This window comes from Microtus oregoni, unplaced genomic scaffold, assembly GCF_018167655.1.
Source record: "Microtus oregoni isolate MIOR12 unplaced genomic scaffold, Mior012 000017F_ref0000208, whole genome shotgun sequence".
Classification (NCBI taxonomy): Eukaryota; Metazoa; Chordata; class Mammalia; order Rodentia; family Cricetidae; genus Microtus; species Microtus oregoni.
The window spans coordinates 922,848-935,940 of record NW_024543076.1 but is presented as its reverse complement, the minus strand read 5'-3'; the positions used below and the strand labels follow the sequence as shown (position 1 = coordinate 935,940).

Genomic DNA, 13,093 nt, shown 5'->3' with positions numbered 1-13,093 from the left:
ACTAATTCATTTGGTCTTAGATACTTTATAGCGTGTGTGTGTGTGTGTGTGTGTGTGTGTGTGTGTGTGTTGACTTTCTTTTAATTTTTGGTTAATGTACAAATATAGTTAGTTTTCAAAATAGATTTTTATAGCCAATTACTTTTAAAGTCTTATTATTTCTAATGATTTTTTGTAATGCCTTTGGATTTTCTTTCCTGGTTCAACTTTTTGAGACTCATTTTTTTTTTGTCTTATAGTATAACCATATTTTCAGATTCCTATTTTATTTTGATTACTTGCATTTTTTTAAAATCTGACTTACCACTTGAAAAAAGAGTTGCTTAAAAATAAGCTTGTTCAGCCTGGTGGTGGTGGCGGCGCACACCTTTACTCCCAGCACTTGAAGGTAGCAGAGGCAGGTGGATCTCTGAGTTCGAGGCCAACCTAATCTACAGAGCAAGTTTCAGGATAGTCAGGGCCTCACAGAGAAACCTGACTTGAAAAAGTCAAGAGTCAGAGGGCAGGGGCGAGGGGGGACTCACGCCTTTAATCTTAGAACTCAGGAGACAGAGGCAAGTTGATCTCTTGAGTTCGAAGCCAGACTGCTCTACAGAGCGAGTTCCAAAACAGACTCCAAAGCTACAGAGAAACCCTATCTTGAAAAAAATAAAAACAAAACAAAAAAGGAAGAAGCCAAAAGGAAAAAAATACAAAAAGGTTGTTTAAATATATCTTTTTAAAATTGCAACTTAATGCCAGAGAAATGGCTCAGTGAGCAAAAGCATTTGCTACCAAGCCTGATGACCTTAGTGACACTTGTACCCTTCATGGCTGAAAGGGAGAACCAGCTGCCAGAACTGGTTGTTCTCTGACTGTATATGTGCATATGCATGTGTACTCATACATACACACTTAAAATACAAAAATAATTTAAACACTATATAAAACACAACAACTCCTGTAAAATAATTCTTTTATTTAATTTTTTTAATACAGTATTTTGACCATATTGCTTCCCTTTCCTCAACTATTTCCCAGATCTTCTCACCTCTCTACCAACTAGACTTTATATTTTCTCTCTCAAAAAATTCCAGTAAGAGAAAAACGAAGAAAATGAAACTAAATAAAAGACACACAGAAAACATGGAGTCAATTTTGTGTTAGACAGTAACTTCTGGTCATGGGGCCTGCCCTGGGCAGTGGTTGATACACTCAGTGATGCTTTCTTGTGGGAAAACTGATTTTCCCTTTGCCAGCAGGTATCAATTGCAAATAGCTTCTTGGTTAAGGGTGGGACTTTATGTCCACTTCCCTTCTGTTTTTCTATTTTTCTGAATGTAAAATGTCATTATACTGTGTTCAAATTATACATTTCTAATAGATTATATCATGTTTGCAATTGTTTGCTTTAAGAAAGTTACATACAGGGGGCTGGAGAGATGGCTCAGTGGTTAAGAGCATTGCCTGCTCTTCCAAAGGTCCTGAGTTCAATTCCCAGCAACCACATGGTGGCTCACAATCATCTGTAAAGACGTCTGGCGCCCTCAACTGGCCTTCAGGCATACAGACAGAACATTGTATACATAATAAGTAAATAATAAATATTAAAAAAAAAAGAAAGTTACATACAATTTCTGAACTTAAGTTTTCTCATCAAATTAGCATAATGGTACCTAACTCTGGGGATGATTGTAAGAGTGTCAGTCATCTGTGCCAAGATCCTACATGGCCTATATAATAGCAGCAGATATTCAGTAAGTTAGTTTTAAATGGATTATGTAATCATATTACTTTTATCCAGTTTTCTGACCTGTCATATAAAAGCATAAAATGAATATTTTGGATGTGCATGTGTGTGCAGGCCAGAGGTCATTGTCTGGTGTCTTTCTCAGTCACCTTATTTTTTGAGACTGAGTCTCTCACTGACCTGGAGCCTGCCAATTTGGCTAGAGTCTCTGGCCAGCGAGCTACAGGGATCGTCCTGTCTCTGCCTCCTTACTGCTGGCTCCCTGGAACATGCTTTGTGTCTGACTTTTTCACGTGTCTGCTGGGGATCTGAACTCATCTCTCCATGCTTGCATAACAAGCACATTGCCAACTGAGCCGTCTCCACAGTCCTAAACTAAATATTTTGAAAAACTGTCTCTTGTCTCTCCTCTCTATCTTAACACACAGTGGGAACACTGATTGATAGCAGAAGTTATAAAAAGTATCTCTCAGTTTCTGCCTGGAGGGATCCCAGCTGGGTGACAATACAAGTCATCAGTTCAGTATCTGTGTAGAGGTTTAGAGCTTCTGGAAGAGTAAATTAAAGTCAGTATATGAATAGCTGTGAAATGTGTTATAAAAATTAGCTGTCTGGATTCTGGATAGTAGGTATTTTTTTTTAGATAAAAGAAACCAGAAGAACAGAGACATTTAGTGCTTGTCTAAAAAATAATTTTAAAGGAACTTGAGAGACTTGTTGAAGCAGTAAGTGACAGTGTTGGAGGAGTCCAGGTCTCAGTGCTCTAGTGGCTTAGTTAGACACCATTGCACAGTGGTACTCAGTCTGTGGGTCATGGCCCTTTCACAGGGTCGCCTAAGACCATTTGCCTATCAAACGGCCAAGGCAGTTTCTTTATTAACAAATGAAATCAACACAAAACAGAAGACCCTCCCACATCAGAGAACCACTGCCATAGTGAGACCCGATTCCCATGTTTAATCATATTTTCTCTATAATCTCTTACTGTTAACTCAACTAGATAGGCACTAAAGTATGGCCCTTAACACATAATAGTAGATGTTCATTAAATACTTGAATAAATGAATTAAGTCCTTTTTCCCCTTTGACGTTTTAGTCTCCTTGCCTGCTCCCTCCACCCCCATGCTAGAAATTGAACCAGAGTGCTATGCAAGCCAGGCAAGTTCTCTTCTACTGATCTCTGCCCCAGCTGTGATTTCAATCTTTAATACTTGGTTTTTAGTTTATATAGGTATATGAGGCCATATATAAAATTTTTGGTACTGGTTGATACTAAAACTTGTGTAATGTCATACTACTATCAATAACCTTTATGAGGTAAACAGTGCAAATAAAGAATAGTCCAGATTTATTTTAATTAAATAGTTATGACTCTGGAGCCCTTAGCAGTAAATAATACTATGTCTAGAGTGTGTTTGCTGTGGTATTTAAATGTTTACCACTGGACTTGTGCTCGTGTTTGTAAAGAAATCTGATTAATTATTATGATACCAAATGTTTTCTGCTGTACACAATTTGCTCTCAAAATTGCATGTTATAAAAACACATTAGGAATCCTAAATCAATATTTAATGAAGGCAAATATATGCATAGCCACTCATCTTTTAATCATCAAATACATAATTAGCCATTTTTTCAGACTTCTCAATTAACTTAGAATAATTGCTTTTTACAATTATCATCCATATAGAGAAGTATATGTTTGACTGTAACCCAAGCTTTAGACAGAAATTTGGAGATATTTCTGAATAAAGTGGGAGAAGAGAGCTAGTTATTAACTTAGTTATTAATCTGAACAGGTGGGGATATGTTTTTTTTTAAAGTTTGGGCATAGTTTATAGTTTATATTTGTATATTGCAAAGCTTGTTAAATACTGAGTTGATGAACTTACCTTTTTAAAGCTTGCTATCCTTATGGCCTCATCACTCTAATTTGTGCGTATTTCTGCAGATTTATTATTATTATTATTATTATTATTATTATTATTATTATTATTATTACTAGATGGGGTCTTCTGCACAGGCTGACCTGGAACTTCTATGTGGGTGAGAATGATTATGAATTCCCTATCCTTTTGCCTCCATCTCTGAGTACTGGATAATAGGAACACTCACCACTGGTTTATGCCATGATGGTATTGAACTAGGTTCATGTGTGTAAACCCTTTCTGTCGTTTCAGGGTTTAGCATTCCTGCCTTCTGGTCTTACTATTAGAAGAACAGAAATATTTTATCATCCCCATTTTCTCAGTGTTATTGTAGACACTGGAAAAAGTTAGAAGCAAAAGAAAAGAAAAATCCTTCTCCTATATATCTTGTATTTGGGGTAGTGGCAGGGAGAAAGAATCAAGAGATTTTATTTTTATTTTACATTTTATTCTTTTTTTCTGGTTCTGGAGACTGAACCCAGGACCTTACTGTACATGCCAGACAAGTACTCTACTACAAAACTGTATCCCCAGCGCAAAGTGTTTATCTTTAACAACATGTAACTGTCCATATTTGTGCAGTGTGATTTTTTTTCAGTGAATTTATTTTTATAAGTATGGGTGTTTTGTCTGCATGTATGTCTGTGCACCATTTGCATTCTGTAGCCACAGAGACCAGAAGAGAGCATTGGATCCCTGGGACTGGAGTTGTGAGTAGCCATGTGGATGCTGGAAACTGAACCCGGGTATCCAGTGCTCTTACTCCCTGAGCCATTTCTTCAGCCCCGAGTAGGATGCTTTAAGGGGGTGTGTTGATGTGGTGATGCATCCAGGCAGTTCTGTCACCTGAAACTTTTGTCATTTTGCTGTGGTGACAGCATTCACAATCCTCTAGCTGTTCGGACACATACCAGAAAGTGTGGTAAGTGTAGTTCCCCTGCTGGACAAGAGCACCAGAACATACTAGAACTGTAGTTTTGTGCTTGTTGAACAACCTCTCTACCCTTTCCTCATCCTCTCCCCCAGCTTCTGGTAACCATTATTCTACACTCGGCTTCTATGAGAGCAGCTGTTTTAGATTCTGATGTCAATAAGATCATTTAGCATTGCCCCTTCTGTGCCTGGCATAGTGTCCTCCAGATTCATCTACACTGCAAACCAAAAGCTTTATTACTTTTTTTTTTTGGTGTGTGGGGGTGTGTAGTTTCCAGTTTTCTGTATATCTGCCACCAGGTTTTCATTACCTACTCACCATTGACTAACCCTTAAATTGACTTTATATGTTGGCTTTGCAGACAGTGCTGTGGATAGCATAGAAGGACAGAAACCACTTTGACAAACTGATTTTATTTCCTTTGCATATACACCTTCAAGTGGAATGCTGGATCACAGGGCAATCATTTTTGTGTGGGAACCTCTGTGCCATTTTTCATAATTGATGTACTAATTTAGATTTCCATACCAAGTATCCATATTTAATTTCTTTTTATTAATGAATAGCATTGCATTATGTGACTATAGCATAGTTTATCTGTTTAGCTGTTAATGGAGAGTTGGATTGTTTATTGTTTTGTGAATCTTCCTCAGCCCATCTTTGTGCCTCGTAAGGTGTCCTCCCATTGCCTTTGCCACTCTCCTTTTGTCACAGCTTTGGGGACTCTCACTGGACATGGTGCATTTTCTTCTCTGTCATGTTCTTTCAGTTTGTTGAGCACCTTTGACCTCTCAGTTTACTGTTGCATTGATTTGGAGAATTTTCTGCCTTTATTTCCTTCTTAGTATGCTCTTCTGTCCCCTTTCCTCCCTCGTCCAAGAACTCCAGATGCATGTGCCTTTGCTTTACTGTCACTGCACAGCTGACTAGTGCTGTTAAAAAGGTGCTTCCTTTTCTGTTTTCATTTTGAGTGACGCCCAATGCTCTGCCTTTGTTTACTGTCTCTGGTGGTAGTGTGTCATCTGTCACTATTTCTTTTAATCTTTTAAGATGAGTCTTTCTCCAGCCTTGTATGGATTCCTCACTTGGAGGTTCTAATTCATTTCTCACCGAGCAATGCTTTACCAGTAGCTCCTGGGCATCTCCAGGGTACAGTGTTTCTTTTCTCCCCAGTGCTCTAGTCTCGGGACTCTGCTGTCTTTGGAAAACAGGATAAGCCAACCAGTCACTAAGGTTTTGAAACTGCAAGTAGAGTAGGCTTAATATTGTTCTTCTCTGGAGTAAGGAATATTAGCATTAAGAAAGATTTTTGTAGCCAAATTTTACAAGGAAATGAATATGCTGGAAACTGTGTAAGTCACTGGAGAACCAACATGTCCTTTATAGAAATGTCCTCAGCCCCTCTTCTCCACAGACATGGAACTTGTTGGGAGCAGACTGGTCAGGAGATTTCAGAGCTCATTTGGGGGGATACTGCCTGTAGGAAGTCTGCCCAGTTCTGTAAGCTACACAGATGCAAAAACATATAACCAGTCAAGGACTCGGTAAATGTAAAGTTTGCCTTTCATGATCTTACTAGGAGGCAGGGGAACACTGGCTCTACTTTTTTATTTCCAAAAAGGGTGTTTGGGTAGGGGGAGAAGCAATAGAAAGGGATGATAATGAGGCAAACAGACAACAGTTCAGAGGGAGGGAATAACAGGGAGAGAGCAGGGGAGGAAGCAAATGGCAGGTAAGAAGCAGCTTCCTAATTGGTGTGGATAGAAAGGAAGTTACTCTAGGTTATTGTGAGTTCAGAGAAATTTAACTTGATTTTTTTTTGCTTTAAAATATTTATGAGATTAATCTGTACTCTTTATCTTTGACCTCTGTCCTAATTGGCATAGGGTAGGATGGGGCGAATGACATCTAAGGCATCATGCTGTCTCCCTCTGGGAAGGACAGATGCTGCTACCTCACTTGGCCCCGTGCTTTCACCCAGTGTGAAAGCTAGTTTGGCCCAGTGCTGTTAAATATGGAAATGATGAGGTGTCCTGCTGCTGCCGAAGTGCAGACCAAGAGGGCTTTGTGTTTGGTACGTCCTGCTTCCCTATGACGGTTTTTCAGAGACAACACCAAGCCACTCCTTTGTGAAGCCTGTCCACATCTCTGTAGTGACACAGATTTCCTTTGGGCATGTTTCTTACCCCCTTGCAATTTTGAAATTTTCCTCAATACAGAACCAAAAGCAAAACAGGAGCTAAGTGGTTCTGCTCTCTTCATCATATGTTAGCATTACACCATCTGCCCCAAAGCAGTGGGCCCGAGGCTTCTCTCTTGTTCTTGCTGTACATGGATTTTTATATCCTCTTATTGTTCCTAACTTTTCCACCAGCCCCCGCTCATTCTGGGCTCTTACTTGCATGATTCTCCTTGTTTCACACCACTCTTGGGTTCATTTGACTTTCCTCCCTCCCTGCCCCCTTCTGGTAAGTGTCTCAAGATTCTGAATTTCCCACCCCAAACTGCAATCATAGCTGATTCCTTAGATGTCACTTTCCTTTCTTATGTGGGATTTATTTACCCTTATAATGTCTTAAGTTCATTTTTTAGAAGGTTAAACCCCTTCTTTCTTTCTTTCTTTCTTTCTTTTTAAATCTTATCACAATCATTTATGCTTGTGGTATTATACAGCTTTTTTCTTTGAAGCTGATAAAATTAACTTTCCTGGGACTCACAAACTTCAGTATTCCTTTTGCTGACTATCAGTCACTCCATGCTGATGTGTGCCTTCTCACAGAGCTTTTCCCTACAGCATGGGTTTATGTTGGTAGGTCAGAATTCAACTCCAAGAAGTAGTCCTTTTATTACTTCTTCCACCCAATGAAGGAAAAAAGATTCATGGGCTAATAACTCACATACCTCCACAGGTTAGATTTCCACTGCATCATGTTTTCAACTAGACAGACAGACAGACAGACAGATAGATAGAATCATATCTATAACCAACCTTAGGTTGGTTATCACTTAGATAAATATAAATTTCTTTTTTAAAAACATTAAACTCTGAATCATATTAAATGTACTATAGAACACTTAAACCATAAATATACTCCTAAATAATTACACTTAGTGTATTTGGTACACTTTATGTACCAAAATGGAGAGCTGCGAGCATTCTAGAAGGCCCTGTGGCCTCATCTTGGTTACCACCACCTTTGACCAGAGGCATCACCATCCTGACTTTTATGGCAAATACTTCCCATCTTCTCTGTTTAAATTTGCCACCAAACGACTCCTTCAGACAGCAGTTTGATTCAGCCTGTTTCAGAACATTATAGACTGAATTAAGCAGAGCAAGTCTTTGGGACGGGCTTGCAGTATACTGTTGTTGCCTGTTACAGTGTCTTCTAATCCATCTTTTGAAGTGGGCCTATTCACTCACTATGTGGGACTGCATGAGTTTGCTGGGGGTAGCTTCTTTTTCTTGTTGACTGTTGGTGTCAAGTCTTTGACTCTTTCCCATGAGGAATTTGTGTAATTTCTTATAAATATTTGGTAAAACTGACGAACCAGTGACACAGTTTCTGCTGGTTTGGGTTTTGTCGTTTAAAAACAATTTGGTTGATTGTTGTTTAACAAGGGGAAGGAACAGGCAGGAGAATTTTTTTAAAATATACATTTAATTTATTTAATAGTAGCTAGGTGCCTACAATCTCTAGAAGGTAGAAGGAGGTAGAAACAGGAGAATCAAGGAGCTCAAGGCCAGCCTCGGCTCCATAGCAAAATTGAGGCAATCCTGGACTAGATGAGACCCTATCCCAAAAAACAAGAAAAACGAAATTAATTTTTATGTGACCATTTAGGCTTTGATTTTTATCAGTTTGACAAATTATAGTTTTGTAGACATTTCTCCATTTTATCTAATTTTTCTAACTTAGTGACATAAATTTATTCATAATTCCTTTTGGTTTTGTTTTCAAGACAAGGTCTCTCTGTGTGTAGCCCTGTCTCCCAGAACTCTCTTTGTAGATCAGACTGGCCTTGAATTTAGAGATCCATCTGCTTCTGCCTCTGCCTCCTGAGTGCTGGGATTAAAGGTGTGCACCACTACATCTGGCTTATTCATAATTTCTTATTATCGTTTTAATTCTTTTAGATTTTGTAGTGATGCCCCCTTTTGGTAATTTGTGTCTGCTTTTAAAACAACTTTTTTGAAGCTTATGGGTTTTAACTCTTCCCAAAAGCAGTTCTGTTTTGTTAATCTGTGTACCCGTTTCTTTGTCTAAGTTTTACTCACATCTGTGTCCTTCTCTCCTTTTTACATTTGCCTTTGCTTTTGTATTTCTTGCAGGTTCTTGAGATGGATATTTAGCTTGCTAATTTGTATCCATTCTTTTTTTTGTTTTTCAAATAAAAGAAAAGCCCAGAGAAAGCTGTATATGTCAACTGCATGGAGGGGAGGCTTAGAATAGAGAAGAGGATGGTTGCTCATGGGTAAGGGAACACAAATTGTTAGGAAATTTAAAAGCATGTGTAGGCTCTGTCAAGCATTTGAAAGGAAAAGACAGAAGAGAAGAAAAAGGAAAGGGAACTGTCTTAGTCAGTGTTCTGTTGCCGTGAAGAAACTCCATGACCAAGGCAACTTTTGTAAGAGAAAGAATTTAATTGGGTGTTAGTCTACAGTCATGATGTGGGGAGCATGGCAAATGTAGGCAGACATGGTTCTGGAAAGGCTGATTTGCAGGAGCAAGAGAGAGAGAGGAAGAAAAAGAGAGCCACTGGACCTTAAAGCCTACCCCCAAGTGACAACACCTTCTCCAACCAGGCCACATCTTCTCCAACTGGGCCACACCTAATTCTTCTCAAGTAGGGCCACCCCTGGATGACTAAACATTCATATATATGAGCCCATGGGGACAATTCTTATTCAAAGATATATATATCTTTGGAGAAGTATACTCCTAACTCTTTTACGGAGCACTACAACTTTTAATATGTATTACTTTTCTTTGCATTCAGGCCATAGGATTTTAATTTCCATTGTGACTTCTTTCTTTACCTGCAGACTATTTAGAAATATCTTTCTTACTTCTATATATAAATAGATATATTTTAATTAATGATTTCAAATTTAACTTAATTATGCTCAGAGTACATGCAGTCATTGTTTTTGAAATTTGTGAAAGTTGCTTTAACATTGTTTTTTATGTTTATATTTTTAGTATATGGGTTAATCTAAGCAACTTATATCAAGCTGTGTTAACTTTCTTATTCAAACACTTTATACCTAATATACCCTTGCCATTTGTTTTATTAATTACTATGGATTCTTAAGACCTTTTTCTATGACTGAATTTAATTAAAACTTTGGGCTGGGGAGATGGCTCAGTGGATAAAGCATTTGCCACTTAAGCATAAGGACCACAGACAGGCAGGCAGGGTGGCACCTGTCACCACAGCACTTGGGCGGCAGAGACAGGGAATGCCTAGAACAAGCCGTCTGGCTAGACTCGCTGGAATAGTGTACTCCAGGTTCAGTCAGAGACCCTGCCTCAGAAAATGAAGAAGAACTACAAAGAAAGACACTTGCTATCAAATTTGTGCCCTCCACATGCATGTGTTTCGTTACCACATGCACCCACACACATCCAAACTCACACATATACATATAGAAAGGAAACAATTTGTAGTTCTGTCAGCTTTCGTGTGATATGTATTCCATCTGTGTTGTTATATATTTCTGAAGAGAATCTTATTATAAAGTGGTTCTCTATTTCTGGTAATGTGTTAGCTTTAAAGTCTGTTTATCTGACAGTAATGTTGCTGTAGTCATTCATGGGAGAGGGATGCTAGGGTTTATGTGATTTTTTTTTTTTTACTCTTTTCATTTGAACCATTTTGTTTTTATGTTTAAATGCATCTCTTTTGTTTGTTTATCCAATCTTAAAATAATCTTTATTTTATAAAAATATTTAATTTATATTTGATATAATTATTTTTTATTTCATTTGTTCTTTATGTGCTTTTTTAATATTTTACTTTTATTTTATGTATAGAGTATATGTCTGTACACCACATGCATGCTGCACACATGGAACCCAGTAGAAGTCACCAGGTCCTCTGGAACTGGAGTTTGAGAGGGTTATTATCTGCCGTGTGAATGCTGGGAATTGAACCTGGGTCTTCTAGAAGCAGCTACTGCTCATAACTTCTGAGCCATCTTTTTAGCCTCTATTACATGCTTCTATCTTTCGATTTGTTGGTTCTTTTTTCATTTTATCTTTACTCATTTTGAAATTGTTTACTTTTATCAGAAATTATATCTGTGACCTAACCATACAGATCATGTGGGTCCTTAGAATATTTTAGTTCCGTATGTGTCCCACAGTGCTAGTTGTACAGCATTTATAGTGTAGCAGTCACATGTAATAAAGGAAAAATGACTATATGAATTCAAAGTTTGAGGGCATGGATTCTAAATATGTTAGATTTGGCCAGCCAAGAGAGATGAGGGAAATTGAAAAACTGTATGCCTCTGTGGTAGACAATATGTACTAATTTGCATTCAAAACCACTGTAGCAAATTATTCTAAGAAATAGGTCTTACCTTGAGAGATGGTTCTGGTAATATTTCTTTTTTTCATTCATAGCAACTCCGCTCTAATATTCGAGAAATGGAAAAGCTTTGCTTGAAAGTCCACAAGGATGACCTGGTTCTTCTGAAGAGGATGATCGATCCTGTTAAGGAAGCAGCAGCAGCAGCCACAGCAGAGTTTCTCCAGCTCCACTTGGAGTCTGTTGAAGAACTCAAGAAACAATTTAATGAAGAAGAAGCTTTATTACAGCCTTCTCTGACCAGATCCACAACTGTTGGTGGTAACATGTCTTACTCTTGATCCTAGTGCCGTTAGCTAATGCCCCTCTCCTCAGGTAGAAGGGACACAGAGAGGCCTTGTACGTTCCTAAACAGACCAGATATGTGCACCCTGGAAATTTTGCAAGATAAAATTGTGTGGATTGGAACTTTAAGTACCTGCTTGCCCATGTGTTGAAGTAGAAAGCTAAAGTTACTACTAAAAATAATGTTGCCCTTGTGTGTGGTGTGCACCTCTCTCCTCTCCAGTGTGGGACAAGCTGGTTGTGGATTTGGTTGTTTTTACTTTTTGCTCTTTGAGGGGCCCACCACCCTACTCCCAGATAAATACACAGAGACTTAGTCTTACTTACAAATGTCCAACCTTGATTTGGCTTGTTTCTAGCCAGCTTTTCATAAATTATCCATCTACCTTTTGCCTCTGGTCTTTTACCTCTTTCTATTTCTGTATTTCTTTCTTTCCTTCCTATTCTGTGACTGGCTGGTAGCTGGTCTCTCGCATCCTCTTCTCCTCCTTCTTTCACACCTCGCTCTTCTACTTATTCTCTCTGCCTGGCAGCCCCCCATCCTTTTCTCCTACCTCGCTATTGGCAATCTTTATTAGACCATCAGGTGTTTTAGGCAGGCAAAGTAACACAGCTTTACATCATTAAACAAATGTTCCACAGCATAAACAAATGTAACACATCTTCAACTATATTCTCCAACATGTTTGGGAGCTGTTCTTATTAGCTGCTCTGGCGTCACACACTGGTAGGTCTCTCTCCACTGTCCATTCTCTGAATATAACTAACAAGTGAAAAATCTGTGGTGGAATCATGATGTCAACTTTTGTGAACTGATATTTTAAGAAACAGCCTTATGAAAACAGCGTTATTATCATTTCTAAGGATGTACTTGATAATCTTTGGTGATACTGTGCTAGTATCTTTTATGCAGAAAAAATTGGCTTAATATGTCATAATACTTAAAAGCAATTGTTTTTTGTTTAGTTGGGTGGTTTGGATTTAAATCTTATAAGTAGTGAATAGAATAACTAGTAAGGTTTCTGTAGTTGAGTTATCTCCTTAAAAAATTTTTTACTCACCAAAAATTAAACTTGTAAAGTATGTTGGCTTTATTTTGCAACTCTTGACCTTATTTCATTTTCTGTTATAATTGTTTATCATTTATTTTTAATTGATTCCATTTCCTTCCATTTTATATCTCTTAAGAGACTTTTAATCCTTATGAAAAATATGAACTACAAATCAGCTAGAAATTAAGTGGAAACTTGGGGATACTGTACCTGGGCAGAATTCCTTTTTTAAATCTTGTATTGTTTCCACTCCTTATCTCTAAATTTATATTATTTAAAATGTGTATTTATTCATTGCTAATGATTCAGTACTTTGCAAAGGAATGCCAACACATTTAGATACCCTGGCGTTTCTATCGCCTTTGTACCTTACACAGTACTTTACACATATTGAACTGTTCATAGATGTATTACAAATAAAAACAAATACGCAAGTATATATTAGGGACAGTTTGTCACTTGAGATATGCTGCAATAGAGCTGGCACAGTGCTACATACGTGTAATCTCAGCACTTGGGAAATTGGACTAGGGTGAGCTACTGAGAGTTCAAGGCCATCCAGGGTACA

At 38.0% G+C, this 13,093-nt stretch overlaps 1 protein-coding gene across 1 annotated transcript in view; it reads left to right on the top strand.

Moving 5' to 3' along the window:
* Stx17 (syntaxin 17) overlaps positions 1–13,093 on the top strand; it is a 49,233-nt gene that overhangs the window by 18,148 nt on the left and 17,992 nt on the right. The window contains exon 4 of the mRNA XM_041667692.1: positions 11,224–11,449. Within this exon, the coding sequence (XP_041523626.1) occupies positions 11,224–11,449 (226 nt within the window). The remainder of the gene's footprint in view (positions 1–11,223; positions 11,450–13,093) is intronic.